This window comes from Cebidichthys violaceus, unplaced genomic scaffold (genome assembly GCF_023349555.1).
Source record: "Cebidichthys violaceus isolate CVI_PGR_0920_01 unplaced genomic scaffold, fCebVio1.0.p SCAF_17, whole genome shotgun sequence".
Classification (NCBI taxonomy): domain Eukaryota; kingdom Metazoa; phylum Chordata; class Actinopteri; order Perciformes; family Stichaeidae; genus Cebidichthys; species Cebidichthys violaceus.
Genome location: NW_027176340.1, coordinates 7,218,725 through 7,240,889, shown reverse-complemented (window position 1 = coordinate 7,240,889; position 22,165 = coordinate 7,218,725). Strand labels below are relative to the sequence as shown.

Sequence of the window (22,165 nt, the reverse complement as noted above, 5' to 3'; positions counted from 1 at the left end):
TAAACTTAAAAACATTTATACTTTTTTCTTAATTATCTAGTCCCCTTGCTTCTACCCTGGGCGTTAGAGAATAGGAAGTCAGCATTGCTGGAGCCACGCTTTTCTTTTTTTTATTGTCCATTTCCACTCCACACCGCCGGTTTGGGATGTCCCTTACTATGACAAATGCTCCATCCAAACACATAAACAGAGACGGAGTTGATTAAGCTATTGTCACACTCGGCTTTCCAGAATGTATGCAGAATACTTAAATATCAAAGCAAATTGTAGGACAGTGGGTTATGTCATATCCAACTGTCTTTTGGTATTATGTCAATTTAATCTGTTTCCTGCACAGTCAGTGCAGAGTTCTCCGGTGACGGAGCTCGATCACAGAATTACCAGTTGGCCCATTAGGGAGGGAATGACAGGACAGCATTTCCTGCTTATTCATTTCCACATTTTTATTTCCTTGCCCCCAAAACAACACAGGAGGCAAGTTCCCCAAATTCACTACAATTGTGATGCAATCCATCACATCGTGGTTGAGGAAATCTGCGAACCATTGATCAAGAACTACAGCCCCTTTTCCTGGATACCCCTGGTGATGGAGATTAAGGCCAGGAGAACGAGAAGCAGAACTCAACTAGAGATGAAAAAAAAAATAGTTTTGGGTTAAATTGTTGGCTGAAATTATGATTCCATTTGTCAAACATTGAACTTGCCAGATGTTACATGTGTCAGAAACAACAATCAGAAGGTAGAGTATTCAATAACTTGCACTGGAAATAAAGGATATTTAAGGTGGAAAACTCTCCAGTGTGTATGAACTGTACTCAAGAATGATCATTGCAAAACCCGAGTCCATCTGATAAAATGTATTAGTTTTTTTATGTAAAAATAAAGAAAAAATAAGAAAAATGTGTTTTGAACAGTACAACAGCAGCAGTTTGTTTCACAGTAACACAAAGTGGTTTACACTGATGTCAAATTGTAGCCTTCACACTAATAATACTCTGGTATTCATAGATACCTTGATAATATAGACTATTAACTACACAGCTATTGAGCCAGGTAAACTGGGTAATGATACCGCAGTGTGTATTTGAGTTGGATGAAATAGTACAAAGGAGACTACTAACAATGCGTCTGATTCACCAACAAGGTGAAGAGGTTTTATGCAGAAAGGATGTTCTCTCAAATGTATCAGTTCCTGATTAACACACTTACTGAGGCTTTGCAAACATTTGGTCATTTTTTACTTAGTATTTCATCATTTTGAAACATTCCAAACAAGCAGAAATGTTAATTATTCAGCCCGGATAACTCTGTCTGCCATTCACTGCAGTCATATAATACAACACTCTAAATCCTCTGTTGACGAGAAATAAGACTAAAGCCTAGAGAACAATATTGTATTTTATAGCTCTGTTTGCAATTGACTGGCTTTTAAGGTTTAGCAGGCTTAATGTTTCATTGAAATCTTTTTACCACAATAAAAAAAAAGTCAATACTGGTTATGTTGCCTGGCTCAGAAGGCTTTGAGCTGTAGGCGCTGCTAGATCTCTGCAGACAAGTGAAATACAAAAAGCAAATATGTATTTCCTGTCACATCCTCAGGACACTATGGTTCATTACTTCTGATGATTGTGTAGCTGAAATTGTCAATGAAACCTGTCTGACAGCATAGACAGAAAATCTGTGAAGAAGCGTGCCGAGAGTAATGATTACAAGTAATAATCCATAGGGTGGAGGGGAAAATGGAGATTTAACATAAACACATATGAGAAGCTTATGAAATACAGCACATTTGTAATGATTACAATCATATTTTCCAATCGTTTCTGCTTGTGACCCCTAACAAAAAGTAAGTCCAGTTTGGGCCCCTTCTCATGTTTCAAATATCTATGAGTTGCTAGCAGTTCAACCAAAGAGATATTTCCTCTCTAAACTTCTTTAAATAAAGAGGTCAAATATGAATACAAAGTTCATTCAAAGTTCAAATTTTTACTTCTTTTCCTCCTATCAATCTTCTCATAACCCCCCAAAATTTATTTTATGACCTTTTGTAGGGGCCTGACCCGTTGTTTGGGAATCATTCGATTTAAGTCAATCAAAGGGGCATTTTTCTGCAATATTAGTACTTTTACTGTTAATACATATGTTCATTGAGCTGCTAATACTAATACTTTTACTGAAATAACATTTTGAATGCAAGACATTTACTCATAGTGGAGTATTTTTTACTTTCTTTTATAGGTACTTAATTAAAAGATCAAAGTACTTTTTCAACCACTGGAAATACCACCTGTTTATAAGCAGGTATGCGTACATGATATGTGATTATTTCCACAATCATCACCCCTAAAATTATTATGTGAGGCTAACTATTCTTAACCATTTGTGGGCAACATTCATTCATAAAAATATCACCCAAATATAAAAATGTTATACTGCAGCAGAGCTAAAAAATCCTGTTGCTGGAGATCAGCAGATGGAATCATAACAAAGTTAGCAGTGTCAGTAGATGTATTAAAGGGTAGGAAAAATAGAGAAACTATTACTACAGCTGTCGACGCTGTGTTACCCCAGAGCCGTACAGTGACAGTATAAAGACAACAGTTTTATATGAGGCCAAAAATGTCTTGCCTAAGCAAAGCGTTCCACGACTTAAATGGAGGTGGTGGATGGACAAGAGACAAAAGTTCCATGATGTTGCACTGTCGGTGCAGTGAAGACTTGCTGAAAGACCATGAGGCAGCTGTTGGATTGTGACAACTTCTGAATCCTTGCTATGTTTGAAATACATCTACCAAGAAGATCTATAAAAAAAAGGAACATTGTTGAATCAGTAAATTGTTTTCATTCTGTTTTCAACTCCAAGTGAAGGTATTAAGTCAAACAGGTGTTTTCCCCCTCGCAGATGTAAGTCTTTACTTGGACCACTTGTGAATGTCGTTCATTCCTAAGAGAACATTTTAAATTGGTCATTGTGACAAGTACTTTTAAATCTGTATTTAATCATATAAAACATTAAGCCATGACAGTCAGGACATAACATGGCATGACAAGACAGAAGACAAAAAAAGCAAACAAACAAAAAGAACAATAATACACATGGGAGATTGTTTTTCTGTATGACTGGTACTTGCATGAGCCCCCCTATACCCCAAAGTGCAATATCTGTAAGTCTACTTTGCAGATATTTAGATTTTTTTCCGTATCTCAATTGGCACATCAGAATAAACAATGATCAATGTGACGCTCACATACCTGTAACAGCAAATCAAAGAGGGCCATTTGCAATCTTAAGACCAGCAGAGAAAAACCCAGAGGAGGCCAGTGGCTGTACTGGGCAGCATGACTACACTCTTCAGCTTCCCAGCACTTTAAATAGCTTCACTTTGTCTCACACCTCTGCGTCGGATACAGATGCACAAGTGACCCTTTAGCATCTGTAGGAGACGTAACAGTCTTGCAAGTAACTAAAATGTGAACCCATCCACGTTAATATTAGACGCTCAGAGCAAATGCTCCGGGAGTGGGGTGACGTAGTATAAAGACGGGACGGAGGGGAGGATGGATGGGACAAAAAAACACTGTACATGTCCTGTGTGAAATCAACAATGTGTTGTTTGTCTTTGTGTTCACAACGTTAAGTTTCTCTCTCACTTTCAGTATTTTTTAACCTAAACCACAATCTTTTTGTGAAAGTTTTTTTGTTTCAATTCACAACATTAAACATGCGTTCATTGTGAACGTAGTGGAGCTTCACAGTTTGACGTGCTGTTATACCCAATGTGCGATAAAGTGACACAAAGGGGTCCTGACGAAGTGTCAATATTTGCGGTATTTGTATGGATTGCAGCTATACTGTAGCAGTATGAATATCAAGCAGTGAGTTTAAAAATACAATGCATGCTTGTGGAAACCTTAACTGGTTAAATAAAGGTTAAGGAAAGGTTATTTTCTGCTATTAGGCAGCTGTTGCTCTCTCATATATCATCCTTTGGCCAACAGTTAAACCCGGTTTATTCATGCTTTTAGATAAACTCACTGTTCTAACCTGTCGTCTCTGTAAGGTTTATTTGCCCTGGATGTTAAGGCTCCCTGGTAAGGTGAACCAGCTTCTAATTTAACCAGGAGTTCACATTGGTTATGATGGATGGTGCTTTCTTTCCAGTGGCAGCAGGTCACACAAACTAATATCCCACACTGCTTGCGAGCCTTTGTGTGTAATAACAGATATCGGGTTGTTTCTTGTCCTTCAGTTAAATCCCCCCCCCCCCCCCCCCCCCCTCCCTCTTGTTCTTCCTTTCCTCTTGTTTCCGTTGTTATTCTCCTCTCTCCTGCTTTCCTTCAGTAGAAAACAGAAGGTGTGATTGTGTGTAAATATCAATACTGCAAGTTGTGTACCCTTGCAGTCCCTCTGGAAAGATGGTCGGGCCATGTTGCCTTGGTTGAAGTTTCGTAGTGCTTATTGGTTTCTGTGTTGGATCTAAGAAAGTCATAAGAGCACCAAACAAGACCACAATGGTTCTGGAGGTGTTTGACCTGAATGCTACTTTACTTGCGGGGTGATGTTTAATCTTACTCAAATTCAAAATTGTGCACCAGCTTTCAACAGAAATATCAAATGAAGCATTGAGCTTTGAACTCTGATAAGATGTAGTCACTGCTGTTAAACACTGCAAAAGAAACAAGACGTTTTCAGTCAAATGTGCAGTTGTTATTAAGAGTACACTCCTAATAACAGCATTTTATGTTTAAAGCCTGTGTGCTCTTGTGATCTTAAGCAACTTTGTGTTTGTAATGCAAGTTTGTGGTATTAGAGGGTATTTATTTTATTACAATTTGTGTCATTAGCATGGTGCTCAAGTTAATTACTGAGATCTTTTAGTGTTGCAACATTGCTAAAGACAATCTGACCGAGCACGAATCTCAAGCAGTCAGACAATCATTCAGGTCATTCAGCTGCACTAATCATTATTTTTAATGGTAACAGTGGGTCAAATGATGTAAAAGGGGTCGTTCGTAGTGATGAACTCTGCAGTTCCTCTCAGCTCTGTGGAGCATTTTAACATCTTTCAGGTTGTTTCTGCTTTGATTCACTCTCATCAACTGTATCATTTCAATAATGAAATATTACAAACATAACATTTCAATTCAGATATAGACTTTATCTATGTTTCTTGCCCTGTCAAACTCTGTTGTAGAAATGTTGCAAACTTCCCCATACCTTGTTTTCATAATAAGTAGAAATTATTGCAAAAACTACAAAAATATGACCCATGTACCAAATTGTCTTCTGACGGCAAGCCCAACTCTCACTGACGACTGTATTTTGAGAAATATGAGTAAAATAAGGAGAGTAAAAGCTGAAGTAAATGTGACACAATCAATATTTATTATAAATATATTAGGGTTGGGTATCGGCACTCAATACCTTTTAAGGTATCGCACAAAATAACCCAGTACCCTGTAGTACCACAAGTTCTCTAGTCAAAAGATACCTGCAGTCAATCCTTTTTGTAGCCAGATCTAGAAGAAAAAAGAGTACTTGTCTGGGCTTTGCTGGCAGCCAGTCACCGTGAGTGTTCTTAGATGTAATGCAAAATGTGATTGGCCCACTACTATGGCAGCTACAAGCCATACAGTCTGTTGTATGGTGCAGTCAAGTTCGGTGTAATTGACGAAGTTGGCAGTTTAGCCTGCAGAGATGCCACCAAATACTAAAATGTTCAAAAGTGCTATACTGCACGCCTGTGGTATCTGATAATAATAAATGTGGTGGTGATGGCATTTTACTGAATGCTTCTATTCATATGATAATTATGAAATAAAGTACTGTATTGGTACTGGTATCATAATTATTTAAAAAATACCCAGCCCTACATTTAATTAATAATTTAACAAAAAATTGGATTAAATATGTTTGATAAAAACAGTTGCAAATGTCCGCTCATTGCCATATTTGTTTTGGAGAATGGAGAATTCCAATCCACTTTGCCAGGCCCTCAAACAAACTCTGCGCTTGTATCTATAACGGGATTATCCAACACTGATTCTAGTAGCACACTAGATGCCATTTAGATTCAAGGCAGATTATGTAAACATCATGCAAAGAGATCTCCTATTTAACCTGCAGTGTCACACAGCAAATGTGTCTGTGACAAAATGCCATCAGGATTCAGCTGCTTACCACATATTCAGAAGATTTATATGAATGTGTTATAGTTAATCCTTTAAAGACATGAATGGATCATCCATTGATTAGCAAATGGCTATTTTCAATACTTTTAAAATGTTTCATATGCAAGTCATTCACCTAAATCCCTAATTTTCAAAACATTTTCCGATGATAACTTTGATGAATACATAACCAATTAAATGAGCTTTTCCAGGTCTATTAAACCGCATTATGTAAATATTAGTTCTGACGACAACAAAACGACAAAGGACATTTGGACATTTGGTTTTATTTATACTTGACCTTGGCAACCAGCCTCCGCAGATGTTGCACAAGCACCAGGTATGCACAAAGGCGCTTATGCTCAATGCGCTGTTTGTAGCATTATTCACCGAAACGCAAGAGTGCGTGAATAATCAAAACGACAACGAGTGAGACGGGCAAATAGCCATAAACCAACCCTCCACAATGTAGAGGAGAGGTTGTTATTATCTGTAAACTCATGCCTCATATTCAGCTACTACTCTATTGCCTTTATACAAGCCCTGTAAAAAAACAAGTCAAGTATTACATGAATTCTAAAGAAACGAAGATTGAATATCCTGTATACAATTTGATTTGGCTGCAAAATCTATACTCAAATGAAGATTTTTGAGACTTCCTGTTTCTAAAGCATCTACATGAACTGGCCTTCTTTGTATAATCTGTAGACATGTAAATAGTGCTTTTATCAGTGAACTGTTTGTGACAGGCATGTGATCGAGCGCACGACCAAGTGCCGCGACCACTTCGTACACCGCGTGGTTACGTCACTGTCTGGCACATGCGCCTTGTGCCAGCTTCACTGAAGCTGGCACAAAAAACTGATATTTTTCATTCACCAAAATGTATCTGAAAAACAATCCATGGGCTGGTAGAATCTTTGATGACTTGAAGCAATAAATCCATCATTTTGTCTGTCAGCTCTCAATTGCACCAGTTTGTGGTGGAAAAAACTATTCAATCGTACCGAGTGAGTCCTATGATACTGAAATTAAGAAACATTGAGAAAAGAAGTTTGTCCTTAAAGTCTTTATTATAGTGTAGAGAAGGTTCAATCAACGGGTAGATGGAGTTCATCACTAGGACATCTGGACAACAAGTGATCATTCACTGATTAACCATTCAATGGTTAATCACTGATTGGTCCACTGATTGCATCCCCATTCAGCCCCCTATCTAAGTTGACAGTATCATTCCCTGATTAAGACACACATCCAATATTACTCAACCTGAGAGGACCCTTACTGACCATGTCTGACAGTGATTAACTTTGTTAATACAAAAAGGGCCAAAACACTGAGTGGTCAGACAATAAAAACAGATAGATAAGTCATAGTGGAAATTAGCTATCACCGGATGGACACGACAAGCATTTGACAATAGGAAAAGTTTGATGCCATGTCTTCTGTTGAAGACTATTGTACTCAAAGTTGGTCTGAAGTGAAAATGAACTTAAATATTTTGCCCTTCACATTTTTCTTTGAAAAGCTTGCCTGAATCCTCTGGCGTACTAATAATTCAAAAGAAAAGTTATAGTTCATAATTGGATTTCAAACATTGGAAGCTCAAGATAGGTTTATACCCACCGCAGTGTCCCAAGGTTATGCAAACCAAAAAAGACATCAGTATTTAGTTGGCGCTTGGTCACGCACCTACAGCACAGGGCTTTTGGGAATTTTTACTATCTATATGTCAGGATTTTATATGATCTATGATCTATATTTCTGCAATCTATATTTTGTCAGCCCAATCAAATGACTTGTAGTATAGTCAATCTTTTGTCCTTTGTTTCATTATAATACATTTGTTGTTCTAAATCCATGACTCCTTTCTTTACAAGGACAGAAGAATAAGTGTCCATGATTATTTCATTTAGAATATGAGTTTACAGTTAATTACACTTCCCCTTTGGCATTGAGGAGTTGCATGTTTGGTTTATGGCGTTGTTTCACTAACACTCGTTGACGTCTTGCTTCTTCATAGAATACTTTGTTAGTACTCACACTTAATATATACTTAGTATTTTCAGGTCACATAGGTGATCAATCTTTAAGAAATAATTAAAAAATGACAAATTACATTGTGAGCTCTTCACCTGTTAGAGCGAGAATAACACAGGCCCCTATATAATTAAAACAATTGTTTTGTCCTTTAGCTGCTCTTGTGATAACAGTTTTTAATGTTCTTCATCACAGCTGTAACAATGTAGGACTATGAAGCCAGATTGATTGCTTTGGTTTCTTTGTACCTTCTCGATGCAGCACCTCCAGGTCAATTCTGTATTATTTGCAGCCCCTCACAGATCTCTCAAGCGCATGCTGTTCCTTTCCTGTGTTGTGGAAGCTACAGCTGAGTTTCTTATAATGAGGAGCAAAAAAAAAAGCAAGAGATTGGAAAAGATAAAACACATGACTGAATAAATTCCCTCACAATTGATTTTTCCACTCGCTTAGGCCTCTTTTTCAAACTGTGGCAGATGGGAAAAGCAAAGTAATGACTCCCTGTAGAAGACTATTTACCGGCGTAATAGCCCCACTGCTGTGTTTCGTGCCTTGTTGCATCGTTTAACTACTCTTTCAGGATGTTCTATAATAATTCTTTATTTACTTAATTTACTCTATACTTGCCTGTTTCTCATGGTGGCACATATCAGTGTATTGATTTGAAAAGGTTAACAGTTCTTATCCTGTCATCGAGGCAAACCGTACGTTCATCAAATTTGTCTGTGAGACAAGCACCTTCCTGACCTGCAATGTTTTGCATTATTTATACACAAACTCATTGACTCCCCAATTAATCCGAAATATTTCAATGAGCGAAAGTTTCTTACTCTTGACATTTCATTCTGCAGCTGCCCACTGCTGTGTGAAACTGATGCAAACTTGTGGATCTCTTTGCAAAATAAAGGCATGGGATTTGCCGAAATGTCTCACAGAACACTACGGAATGCACAATTGCATGTACCACATACAGAACAGTCGTAAAGGCCATGACACATCAGTCAAAAAAATGTAGATGAGAAAATCCATACAAACAGACGAGACATGTGTGTGTATTTTTGGCACCAGAGAGTCCATATGAAGACTGAGTTTGAATATTGGTGTGGTCTAGCAAGGGTGCCGGAAGTATAGGATGTAGGGAATTCTTATGATTTGGTGTAGCCGCTACAGCTTTGTTTACACTGTTACAATGACTTGCATAAATGCACTCTTATACACAATATCAATTTTCATCCAATTATTTAGTGCTTGATACTTTATATATTCACTTAATTAAACAACGTTCACTAGATAGTTTTAATCGTAAAAGTATTGACAGATGCACTAAAACATGTGTAATACTATTAAACAATTCCTTATCGTTGCAGCAGCTATTTTATCTTTCATCCCAATGATCCTCAGCTAAAAAGGAAGAAATACCGTGTTCAGACACAAAGTCACCTACCAGGAATGTGGCCTTGCACGTACTTGATGCAGCATCTTGTGGAATGGCGTAGCGTCTGTGTGGCATGGTACAAAGGTTCCGATTATTTTTTTAAGGTAAAAATGATCAAATCAAATCATCAGCAATTCAAATTCAAATTGTATAATGGGAGAAAGTGGTTGCTGTGAATGAAAGGCCAGCTCCAGAATGACCTTTTTTACTGCCTGAGATAAAATCACAACTAACTATTCATCATTTATGCATTTAAGTGCTTTGCCGTCTGTCCATTTCCTTTAATGATGACACCCTGTTGTGAACTCATTCACTGCAAAGAGCAAAGTTTTGCGTATTCCACCGTAACGCAGTTCTAATGATGTTTAACACATCATAGTGGGTATGAAGTGTCAAATTATTACAACAAAGCAGTCAAAGACACAGACAAGAGAATGTCATCTCTCATCGGCTGACAGACAGTGAGCAGAGAGAACTGTGAAATCATTTGTCTGATTGTCTGGCAGCCAGGAGCAGGACTCAGCAACAATAACTACAAGCCCTGTGGTCAAATCTCCATCGCTTGTTAATAATCTGTCATATTTCTGACTCTGCCTTCTGTGCTTGCAGTTCAAATCAGCCAGATTGCTATGAGTTTTCAAACAATATAAGAAAAACTTCTACCCTGGAAAAAATGGGGTTTGGTGTATGAAGAGAATCGAGGATATAATCTTTTATTACTGCAAACACAATTAATAACTTTGAGATCCCACTTGTCGATTTAAGTATGATTTTTGCTGGACTATTTCAGTGGGATTAGTTTAAGTCAAAAACAGTGTGTCAATTTATAGTCTGTTCAAATAATGTCTCATTAATTGTGGCCTGCATCATTTGTGCTCCTCTCTACTTTGAAAGAAAAAGATTTTTCTTCCCTCTCCTGCATATTTGTTCAGGCAGAGCAGAAGGCCGGGTTTGTGATAAATCCCCAGCTCATCAGTTTGTGGGTAGTAAGCACGAGGTAAGTCTAGCGATTAAAGCGCTTTTCAGCATGCTTTGGGCCCCCCACCAAAAAAAAAAAAAGAAACAGTCTGAAAAGTGGAAAGCTAGCAACCCCCCACGTCTGGGCAGGAAGCTGCCCTCAGGAGACACAGTGGTCAACAGTGCATGGGGCTTACCTGTCAAGAGTCTCGTTGTGTCGAGAACGCAGTGGAGAGGAAATTCAGAGGAGCCAACGAGGCCAAACAGCCAGAGAGGAAGAGGAAAAAAGAGCTCTCTGAACAAGAGCAAGTGTTTTACAGAAACTTTGAGGATCAAAATCAAACCACTATGCTCGATCCGTTTTTTTAAAGTGGCCCTTGAGGAAAACGGTCTGTCGAGGACTGTGGTTACTAGAACAGTGTCTTATGCAGAATATTCACTCATCTTGCTCTGAGTTTCACCTATATTTAGGCTAGCTTGCACGTCAGAGTCACAAGATCACATATCTTCAAATGATGCGTTGTGTCCAGTAAGCCAGAGCACGGACCCATCAGCATCCTGTGAGCGGCTGCGGCTGTGGTTTAGGTGTGAACGAGAAGACATAGAGAGGCGACTGTTGTTCAAAACAACACTAGCGGCTCCTGAAGAGATTAGCGTGGATGCATCAGTTATAACAGAACTGTAGTGTTTTTTTTATTGGAAGAAGACCGAACGCCACTGAAGTCTTTTCTCGATGGAAAAGATGTTTTTGCTCTAATCCCAGTTCAGTTTGTTTAATGATTGATTTACAAATGGTTCATCCAATCACCTGCCGCATGTGTTTCGAAAGTGCCCGTCCTTTTACAAACTATTTACAATGACGGCTTCTCAGATGGTTGTGTGTAACAAACCACCTGGCTGTACAGGTTGATGTTCAGGTGTGTCGCTGCAGAATTATGAGCGGAATTAGTCATTAATCATCATTAACGTCTTCTGCTCTGGTGTTTCACCGAGTGCGGGGCTTAGCCTGTCCTCTCACACACACACACACACACACACACACACACACACACACACACACACTGTGGAGCAGAGCAGAGAAAGGTGACATGAAGAAGATAACGTTGACAGTAGCCTACCATTTACAAACAGACTTGGTAGTGAGCGCCTAACACTCTGACGGATTCAGCAACTGGTCATATGGTTACTTAGGAGGCAATTTGGCCTTCTGTGCTTTGATTAATTTGGCATGCAGTTAACACACCAGTCATAATTTAGTTTTAATGAAAACTCAACTCCTGACATTTGCTGCTGGTGTTATTCACCACTGTTTTGGAAAAATGAAATAGCAGCAGGAACAGCCGAACCAGCCCCAAAGCACTCAACCTCGGTGAAATGCTGATCTAATTACTTTCCTTCAAGCACCAGCAAACATTGTTTCCCATTGCTTCACATCACAATACTTAAATTTGATGTCAGCGGCCTCTCCAGGGGACGATTTCAGTGTCATTTCCCACCTGCTTACAAGCTTGTCCTGGAAGTCTTGTATTTAATAATCAATTTGTTTGCGCTTTGTCTAACCTTGGCCAAGAACCTTGGCTTATTCCTGGCCCTGGATCCTACTTGGCATGGCTTTGATATGCCTAGTCTGAGCTGCAAAGATAGCAGTGGTCCTATCTCTGCACCTCTGTCCACCTGTTAAAGCAGCCAGTCACCTGTGTAATCAAATTATCGGACGCCTGACGGAAGCTGAGAACAGGAGTTAAAATGTGGTTAAAATGCCATTCACTGGTATTCTCATAAATGAGATGTCATAGTTAAAGCTGCTTTACTTGTATTTTTGGATTAACAAAATGTGATGTCCGTGATGTGTTTACAGCTTGTTTCAGCTGCCACCAAACAGCCCCCCAAAAAAATCACTTAATGCAGCTTTAACTTTATACTTTGACTACTTTGCGTCCTCACTGACAGGCGTAGTGTCTCACAGTGTGATTTCTTTTTTCGCGCTCATTAAATACAGTGCATGTGCGGTAGGATTGTTGGCAAAACACATTCAAATTGAATGACACAAAGTAAATATAGTGCTCTAAAAATAGGGAGTACTCTCTGCCAAAGTCAGATCAGGGAAATACTTATGAGACCTGCTGGAATAGGTGAAGCTTGCTCGTTGTGTATGGCGATGGAGCTGTGCATTTTTCTTTTAATTGCCTTTTAAAGAAACTCATTTGTCATTATGTTCTCCCATATAAGAGGATGTGACAAGATTACATAATGAATTGAGCACCAGTAGGTGTGATGCTTTGATACATGATGGAAATGAATTAGTCCCTTCTGATTATTCTTTATTTTTGGACCTTTCTGATAAGTGACATGCAGCATGATATAAATGCTTTGTCTACAGTCTGTCTTATGTTGAGGTGTATTCTAAAACATTTTTTTCTTTTTTAATATGCCACTTTTTCTGCCTCATCCAACATGCAGAGACTTTTTCTCTCGCATTTCCACTAAGTTCCTTCATGCTCAAATTGAAAATCGCCATGAACACACGTGGATGGAAACATATGTTGTGTATCAAGTCAACACCATGTATTTATTTCAGCTCTTTGTCTCACCTAATCTGTCTCATTTCTAGGTACGGAGACATGGTGCCAAAGACGATCGCCGGGAAGATCTTCGGCTCCATCTGCTCCTTGAGTGGCGTGCTGGTGATCGCTCTGCCAGTCCCAGTTATCGTGTCTAACTTCAGTCGCATCTACCACCAGAACCAGAGAGCCGACAAACGGCGTGCTCAGAAGGTAAAAGTCAGTGTCTTTATTTCATCCCTTCTGCTCCAACAGTGAGATTCAATATGTGGATTAAAGAAGTGTTGTTTTGTTGAAGTGTGCGCACATTAACAAAATTTTCAAGCTTTTGATTTTCAAAAAGGTCACGGGATTATTAGATATTATCACGTTATGGAGGGAGTATGAATGGCAGGTTGAATGAAAAGTGCTGGGTCGTTGTACACCAATGATTAAGCATAGAAACTTTTTGAAGGTCTTTTTTAATTATAAATATTTTGTGTATATTCAAATAAAAAACAATGACAGAGGTTTAAATGATTTTGATAAATGAGGACGGATGAAACATTTAAAAAAAAAAAGGTGATTCTGAAAAGAATTGACCCCAATTGAATTCTGCATTGTATATCTGATCCTTCCACCTACATCATCCCACATTTTTCAAAACCCTCACACACACACAAAGGACATTTTTTTGCCCTTCAGACCTACATTATTCAACGTCCTTCCACACATGCACACACTCCCTATCTGTCTCTTTCTCAAACGCACACTTTAAATCCAAGTACTAAATGTTCGCTATCCACTCACTACACTCACCCAGTGGGCTTGACCTTTCTGCGGAGCTAGATAAGAGAGCTATTAAGTTAGAGAGCAGCTGCTGATAGCTAATTGAGGAGGGAGAAGTCTGGTTTGAATCCATAGCGATATGAAAATCCTATGTGTCTGGTTTTCTTATTAATATATTGCTTTGAATCAGCAGAAATAAGAAAGAATTAAAATAAAACAGGTCAAAGAAGGTTTAGATACCATCAAGACAAAAAGCATATTAATGATGGTCATTTTTAACACATAGTAGGCACATAATGGATAATTCACTAAAACCATTTTATTAAACCGTTAATGTAAGCCAATGAAATGTCCCACTTATGAGTAATGAAACTTTTTTAAGTAATAACCTAAAAAAACAAGTGAAAATGTTGTAACTCGCACTGCAAATAATAATCTAATTTATATAATAATGTTGTTTTTTTTAATGACTTATTTTCCAAGATGTGAGGTATGATCGCGACACAACCAAGGTAAATAGGAAAGAAAGAAACAAAACATACTATCTTCTAATTAAATCAAAAATAATAGTGCTGCAGGGATGACGTATTTTTGTAAGCCAACCTGGAAATTAACATAGTACTGCTTCCCTATTTGAAGAATTTAAACTGCATCAAAAAAACATTTATTATACTTACACATTTTGTTCAGCATTATGATCTTCACAAAAAGCTGTTTGGCTGTAAACAAACTACACCGCTGTCATGACTTCACGTCACCACCACTAAGCTAAAGGCTGACTAGTGTTTGGCACAATGACGTTTAGTCGTCTCATTTAGCCACAACATTAACTGCAAACATTCATATTCATATTAATTTTACAGGTCTTTCTCTCCCTCGTTCCATCACTCCTCGACCTCCCTCATCATTTTCAACATAACAATTTCAACTTTCCTGTTTCAACATAACAGGAAAGGACCAGAAAATGTGGGCAAATAAGATTTCTATTTTTCCATGAAGCTTTTAAAACTTGTACTTATTACCGCTTCTTTGACTATTGTTTTAATATTGATTTTTGTATGTGGGCATGAATGAACTGTTGCCTAGCAACAGCTACTGACAGCAGGAGCGACCAAAAGTGCTGGGAGGACAGACATCTGTCTGAATAGTATCTCAGGAAGCTGTTTATTTTTGTGACTCATCTTCTACCAAACATTTCACAACCCAGAAGAACATTATTTAATTGCTGGTCAATCAGCCACACAGATGTTCTTATATTCAAGTTTAGATACATTTCTTGAGTTGAAGTAAGTCAACAGCAACACAACCTCGTTCAAGACTGGTGAATCTTCACTCTAGCAGCATCTCTGTTGGTCATTTAGCACTCTGTAATTGTGTACAAGCTATTGTTTTATATGGATCTTAAGATGGATCGGAAGAACAGTTTAATTTTCCTCATTTTTAACAGTATTTATAAAACATGTTTTAGACCACGAAGGGAACCCAAAACGTAGTAAAACTCATTCTAATGAAGTTCTTTTAGAGTCAGTGTCTCCTCTGGTTTATCCGCCCCATTAAATTAGTGAGGAGAAACTCTGTGATACATAATCCACTTTAAATGAAAAAAACATTTAAAAGAAATTACATTTTAATGCAGCTTTTCTTCGCTGCATTCATGGGGGACCAGAAATGAAAAACACTGATGCACAAGTTTCAAAATGTTGAAGACCAAAGTTGGCCTGATGTCCTGCAAACTAACTAATATAGACTAGTACTGATCCCTGATATTCTTCTTTGAATCGGTAGAGTAAACAGATTGGGCAGTGAGTGGTCAGACTATAACATATAGTCACACTATAGCATTTACTCAAACAGATTAGTAAACTTTGTTTGTAGTTTGGTGCTGGGCAGGTAGAATATAGTGGGTTTTTCAGCCATCTGTTTTCAGAAAAAGAAAAGTTTGTGCCAAATAAAAAACACTGATAAGCGGTGAGAGTGAACCAGAACGAACCAGCTGCAAGCTGTATTTTTTTTACAGCTGAAAGACGCTTTAGAGCTATAGCTGCTTTAAATGCAAAAAATTCAAACTTCGTTTTTGACCTTGGAAACAGCAGCAACAGCTTTTAAGCCAACATGGTCAAGAAGTTCTGAAAGAGATCAAGAAAACAAAATTATAACATCTAGAATTGAAAGCTACAGTTACAGGATCGCCCTTGTTGCAAGATTGTTTTTCTTTTCAGAAAACCCTATATACAAGGTAAACTTTATTCACCCCAAGGTTTATTTTCATGCATACATATATATTAAATCTACAATACACAAGCAGTTGAAAAGGTGCATCTTTTTTTTCTTACATAGTGAGAATGTCTTACCACGCTGGGAAAGTACATTTTGTTAGTACAATGGAAACCTGGAGCTCTGCCTGCAGGAGCTACTCTGCTGGATTGGTTTGTGTAATTGTCTGTTCTTATCTTGTATTTATGCCCACAACTGTAAAAGGTTAGCAAGTCACCAACACATTTACCGTGCACCTGTGAGCAATTTTATTTATCAATTCACATAAAACCGCTTTTATAGCCACATGTGCCACTTGTTTTCCCTGATAGTATGAGTCGGAGAACAGAAAGAGGAGGAAAAGTAGGAAAGATTATATATAAAAAAGATTTTTAACCCTGTTCATTCGCTCTCCCTCTCTCTATTACCCCATCTCTCCTGGCCTTACCTTCCTCTCTGGGTCTCATTCGTCTTCATTCTTCTCCAACAACAGGCTGCTCCAGGCTCCCATTACAATTATATAGTCATCTGGGGATTTGACTGTACAAAAAGGTCTTCTCTTGTACCAATTGTAGCTTCACAGTCAGAAAATAGAAAGTAGAGAATCTAAATTAGATTTAATGATAGTCGTTCCCTACTAACTACTTTATAGTGTGTGTGTGTGTGTGTGTGTGTGTGTGTGTGTGTGTGTGTGTGTGTGTGTGTGTGTGTGTGTGTGCGTGCGCGTGTGTGCGGGCCTCGGTGTAGAGCGCAGTGTCTCCTCTTCATGTTCAGTCACCCACAGATGGCATAACTATTGTGTGAAACAACCCCTGATACTAATGTGCCTAATTCCCTGAGGTTTTCGAAAAGAAAACTTCCCCAGAAGAAGAAGAAGACAGGTTTTTCTTTTTTTATCACTGCACAACAAAGCGGTGCAGCGTAGTCTGCCATGTCGTGAACGTCGAGGCAGTAAATGGACTGAGGTCACACAAAATAAATGGACTGAGGTCACACAATGGGAGAGCGATGTCAAGTGGAGCTGCACTGAGATATGGCAGGATGTTGAAGAAAATAAAAATGGCCGGAGACGTGAGGGCAAAACAGGATGACAGGATAAAATGAGGAAAGAGAGAAGGAGGTCGGACAAGAAGTAAAAAGCAGAAAGAGAACACAAAGGAGACGGTCAGAGAAGGCGAAGCGGGAAAGTTGGTTGGAGAGAGGCTGATTGGAGTAAAGGAAAAAGCCTCTATATGCAGCAGTTTCAAGGCTCACTTGTCTGCGAGCTGAACATTTCATGCCTTTTTTCCCTGGACTGCTGTAGTCTGGCTGTCTGACTGTTGGACTGAGGGTGGTTATGTTGGAGGATGTAGGCTTGATTTTCTCGGTCAACCTAGCCCACGTATATAAAAAAAAAAAAAAAGGTAAAATCACAAGAATCCATCATCACCGGGCTTTGAACGTGTCGAGGAGCTCCATTAGGCCAGTCTCTGAACAGACTATAATTTACCTCAAAGAAGTTCTCCAGACATGAAAAACTTCCTCATCACCCTCAATTGTTGCCCAGAAAAGCATAAATGGGACACATAGTTGCACTTGGTGAAATGTTCCTTCATTACTGTTATCATGGGCACTGTAGTTTATTTCAGCCAATCCCACAGACACCATCCCGCTGCCGTGAACACTCACTAACGCAGCAAATGTATATTAATCCACAGGTGCCCAGGAATGCACTTTACTCCTACTTGAGTAATGATTGCTAAAAAATGCAGTGCCCAGCTGTTTAAAGAAGTGATTGAGCCTTTTCATACCCTGATTTTAATAGGTTTCTCATCTAATCAACCACTGCAAATAGTTGTATTATGTCTTTTAGCGATGGGGGGAATTTTTTAAGGTCTGAGAAAATAACGATGTAATCAGGGTTGGGCCGGGTGACTGCACATTTATAACAGAAAGCCTGTGTTTGATAGATGAAGAAAATTACCAAGCAGGAAGGATCTATCTTAAGATGCTATTGGTTGCAAAATGGGAAATGTATGATCCAGGATCTTTAGAGCTAAACCCACATTAAGGACTAAAAGTGGGGACATTTTGGACTCTGCTGCACTGATTTTATTGAAATGTAATACAAAATTGGACTATCCCTTAGAAATAATTGACGTCTTCAGTTGGAACGCACAGCCTTTGGGGTGAGAGCTACAGTAAGGCGAGACAAGTCATAAAGCATTGAGAGGGACAAACTAACCCATTGTAACAATTTTGACAGAAAAGAAAAATATTAAACACCAGCCATATCCTTTACATCTTCACATGAGACTTGATGATGACATGGACCTGGACTTGGCTTGGTATTAGACTTAAAACTTGTGTCTTAAGACTTCACCAAACTTGACTTGCTCAGACCTCTGGACTCTAAACAAATTCAGAATTTCATCAGCTCAGAGTAAAGATTCCTTAGACAACCATTTGGGCTCAGTGGACGATCAGAGAAGATGAAATATCCATCACCACATCAATAGGATCAGAGTTAGTTATTCTTTCATATTTTTTTTTCTTTTCTCGTGTCAAGTCGAGCTTTTGATCAATAAGAAACGCAGGCAGCCAACGACAGCGCTTTCCCTTTCAAATTCATTCACACTTTAGCTGAAGCTGCGTAGAAAGAAGAAGTTAATGGCTGTCTCTTTTTCCTCCTCTTTCTCTCCATTTCACATACTGTGCACGTACAAACACAATCATTATCATTGCATCTGAGTCTCCAGCATTTCTCACACCTTCACAGGTATCTACAATCTGACGGACAATTTCTGAAGTAATTCCATTACTTCTTATTCACGTCTGGGAAGCAGATATTGCTCCTCCTGTCTCCCTTAACTGAAATGCATTTATCAGAGAGAGAGAGAGAGCATCAGGACAAGGTTAAAGAAATCTCTCACCCTACGTGTCCAGAAGCACTTGAGGCAGCCGTATATCGTATACAGTCGTCCTAATATCCTCTTCATTTCAAGAAATTCCCAATCCGATTTCTCTCTCATTTCCTGTCTGGCTCTCTCTCTCTCACCCTCGCTCTGTTCAGTAATCACATCTCTCTGTTGGAGGGGTTATCACATTTATCTTTTTTGCTGAGCCTCATTGTAGACAAAGAGGAGCTGGGAAACGGGCTTTGAAATTTAACACAACTTTATGTTCAGCAGACAGGTGCGTTGTTGTAAACTAGTCAGCCTTTTATGGGCAGAATCACCACTAATGCAGTAAATCGTCCATTAGTTGTAACTCAGTTGGAGACAGACGACATGAGCAGGTGGGCTTTGCTTCGTTTTGCAGTTATATTTTTCCTGTGGTTTGTGGTTTAGGTTGAATCTTCATTACCCAACATTTGAAGGATCAAACTGAAATCTTTTAGATTGTGGACTCATGCGAAAAAAAAAATTGCAGCTTCAAAGAGGCATTCTTCATTTGGATCCTAAATAGCTTCCACAAAGTGGTTGTTGGCCTTACTCTAGTGGATAGAAATGAATGGGGAAAAAAACAGTCCCAAAAAGCAATATTAAATCATTATGTGAGATTCATCTGCTTTTTTTTCCAGTGAGTTTTTATTGGAAAATCTACTTTTGTCCCTTCAACACTACATCTGGCAAAAAAGTGCACACTCCTGTCCTCATCAGGGTGTTAGCTAACGATTACTTTCATGATTAATTTATCTTTCTTGACAATTCATTTCTATATTTTTTTTGTCCTTGACAATTATCAATTAGTTGTTTCATTTAAGAAATGTCATGAGAATAGAGGAAAAAATGGTCCATTGGTTTATAATTCCCAAGGTGACATCTTCAAGCAACACTGTTAATATGGTTTTAGAATATACCATATGTTCTTTTGCCTGAAAAATAACTTATGATATAATAAGATAAACTGGTAATTTAAATAGTGGCCACTGAATCCAGTCTACACACGTTTGACCATGTAGTGTATTTAGAGGTCTGTTCTCATGCATTATACTGTTCTCAATTACTACAGAGCTTGGATGATGAGTTGGCAGTTTCTCACCATCTAATACAGCATTAGTCATCTTCTGTGACCTCCCGCCCACCCTGTCTGATTCTGTGACCGCTTCTTCTTCCCACGCCTAGAAAGCCAGACTGGCCAGGATAAGAATATCCAAGTCCGGCAGCGCCAACGCCTTCCTCCACAGCAAACGTAACGGACTGCTCAACGAACTGCTGGAGCTAACGGTGAGAACAACCTCCAACCTGAACACTAAGAACCATCAACAGCAAAGTGGGCGCAATGATTACTGCAAAGTCGTTTAAAATTAAAAAAAGATGTGAAATGTCAACAGATTATAATTCAGTGTGAGAGATTAATTATATTGTTCCTTGTCAAACAACCTTCTACTAATTATTCCAGTTCACTACAACTCAACAGCTTGGAAGCAGCAACTTCACATCTGCAGTACACACACACGCACACACACACACACACACACACACAAAGTGACAAACAATTACTGCTGTAATTAAGCAAAGGACAATTTAGAAGTAATTTAGAGGCTCTAAAAGAGCAACAGAAGTTGGAGTCATTACATTGTGGTTGTTATACGGGGCAGGGGTGATAGAGGAATTATTCCAATAATCTCTTATGCGGGCGTTATCGGTGTAATCACACAAAGTACTTTTCTTGGTTGTCTTTCAATCCTAGACTTTATTTCATCCATGTCTGTAAAACTGGCAAAGTCAGACAACAGAGGTTGTTTTGCTTTTCATCTTTTTCGTTGTTGTGTCGCTCTTAGTGATAATTAGATGGTTAGTGCATTAAAAAAAGAGTGAACAGTGAGGCAGTGGAGTACATAAACTCACCCAAACTCCTGTTCCCACAAAAGGTACAAAATGTTTCTGTCGTTCCTCCTCTATGATTACAGTATAGACAACTGCAGTGTTGTTATGTTCTTGTCTTTTGTCATCATTGTACCTTAAGCCTGCAATATTTTGTGGCGACTCAGGGGCAGCTGAAACAAGTTGTAAACACAATCGTCGATGAAGTTGTGAGCAAACGGCTGCATTTATACACGTCCAGCAGACACAGAACAACATTAGCATTCAAAGTCATGTTTCTGATCACTTGGAAAATGTGATGTATATTCACTCTACTTTTAGTCTACCTTCTCCTGAGGGAAGCATCTGGCTCTTTGGACAGACAGAAAAAATGTGTTTGGTACAAATCCTCATCATTTTGATATCAATGGAAAAAAATAACCATTCCCTCCAATATCGTGAATCATATCGCAATTGCACTATCAGTTAAAATAATTGGAATTAGATACTTTTTCCAAATTGCTCAGCCCTAGTACAGGAGCAAAGCTAGGCAATAAGCTTAGTTTAGTGCACAGACTGGAAACTGGGAGAAACAGCTAGCCTGGATTAACTTTTGGGTATTGTTTAACTCTGTTCAAGCCGAGCAAATTATCTCCTGGATCTAGCTCCATACTGAACTGAACACACAGACACGAGGTATTGATCTTCTCATCCAACTCTCTGCAAGAAAGCAAATAAGTGTGTTTCTTAACAAACAACTATTCATTTAATTGACATGTACTTCTCTTTATCTCCACTTGCAGACATCAACCAACTGTCTACTTTTTAAAGTAAGCATCCACCACCACGTTCTCCTCTTTTACTTAACCATTCTTTCTTAATAACTCGTCACCACCATGGAATAATGTGTTTGGAAATGTATGAGCAAATTGCCTATATCCCTTCCATCCAGTCCATCACTCTGCTTTCAGTGACACACTCCCTTCCTTGCAGATGGTTACTAAAATGCATTTGGATCTAATCGAGTCCAGTGTGAAAGCTCATGGGTGTCTGGAAGTGGTTAGAATTATCATATAAATGCCATCTGTGAGTGCTGAGCGACCCACATCCCTCTGCGTGTGTGTGTGTGATGAGGCTGCCAGAGTCCTGCCGCATCAAATTACGGTGGCGTCACTGCTGTCAGTCAGTCAGTA

The 22,165-nt window shown here is 38.8% G+C and overlaps 1 protein-coding gene across 4 annotated transcripts in view; it reads left to right on the top strand.

Annotated features, from left to right (window-relative positions):
- The window catches only part of kcnd3 (potassium voltage-gated channel, Shal-related subfamily, member 3), a 76,882-nt gene that overhangs the window by 47,437 nt on the left and 7,280 nt on the right, over nt 1-22,165 (top strand). Inside the window, exons 3-5 of one of the 4 annotated variants that reach the window (XM_068712418.1) lie at nt 13,215-13,377; nt 20,292-20,393; nt 21,776-21,802. In XM_068712418.1, coding sequence (XP_068568519.1) covers nt 13,215-13,377; nt 20,292-20,393; nt 21,776-21,802 — 292 coding nt within the window. Of the gene's footprint in view, nt 1-13,214; nt 13,384-20,291; nt 20,394-21,775; nt 21,803-22,165 lie in introns of all 4 variants that reach the window. The other 3 variants (XM_068712417.1, XM_068712420.1, XM_068712419.1) reach the window with 3 other exon arrangements.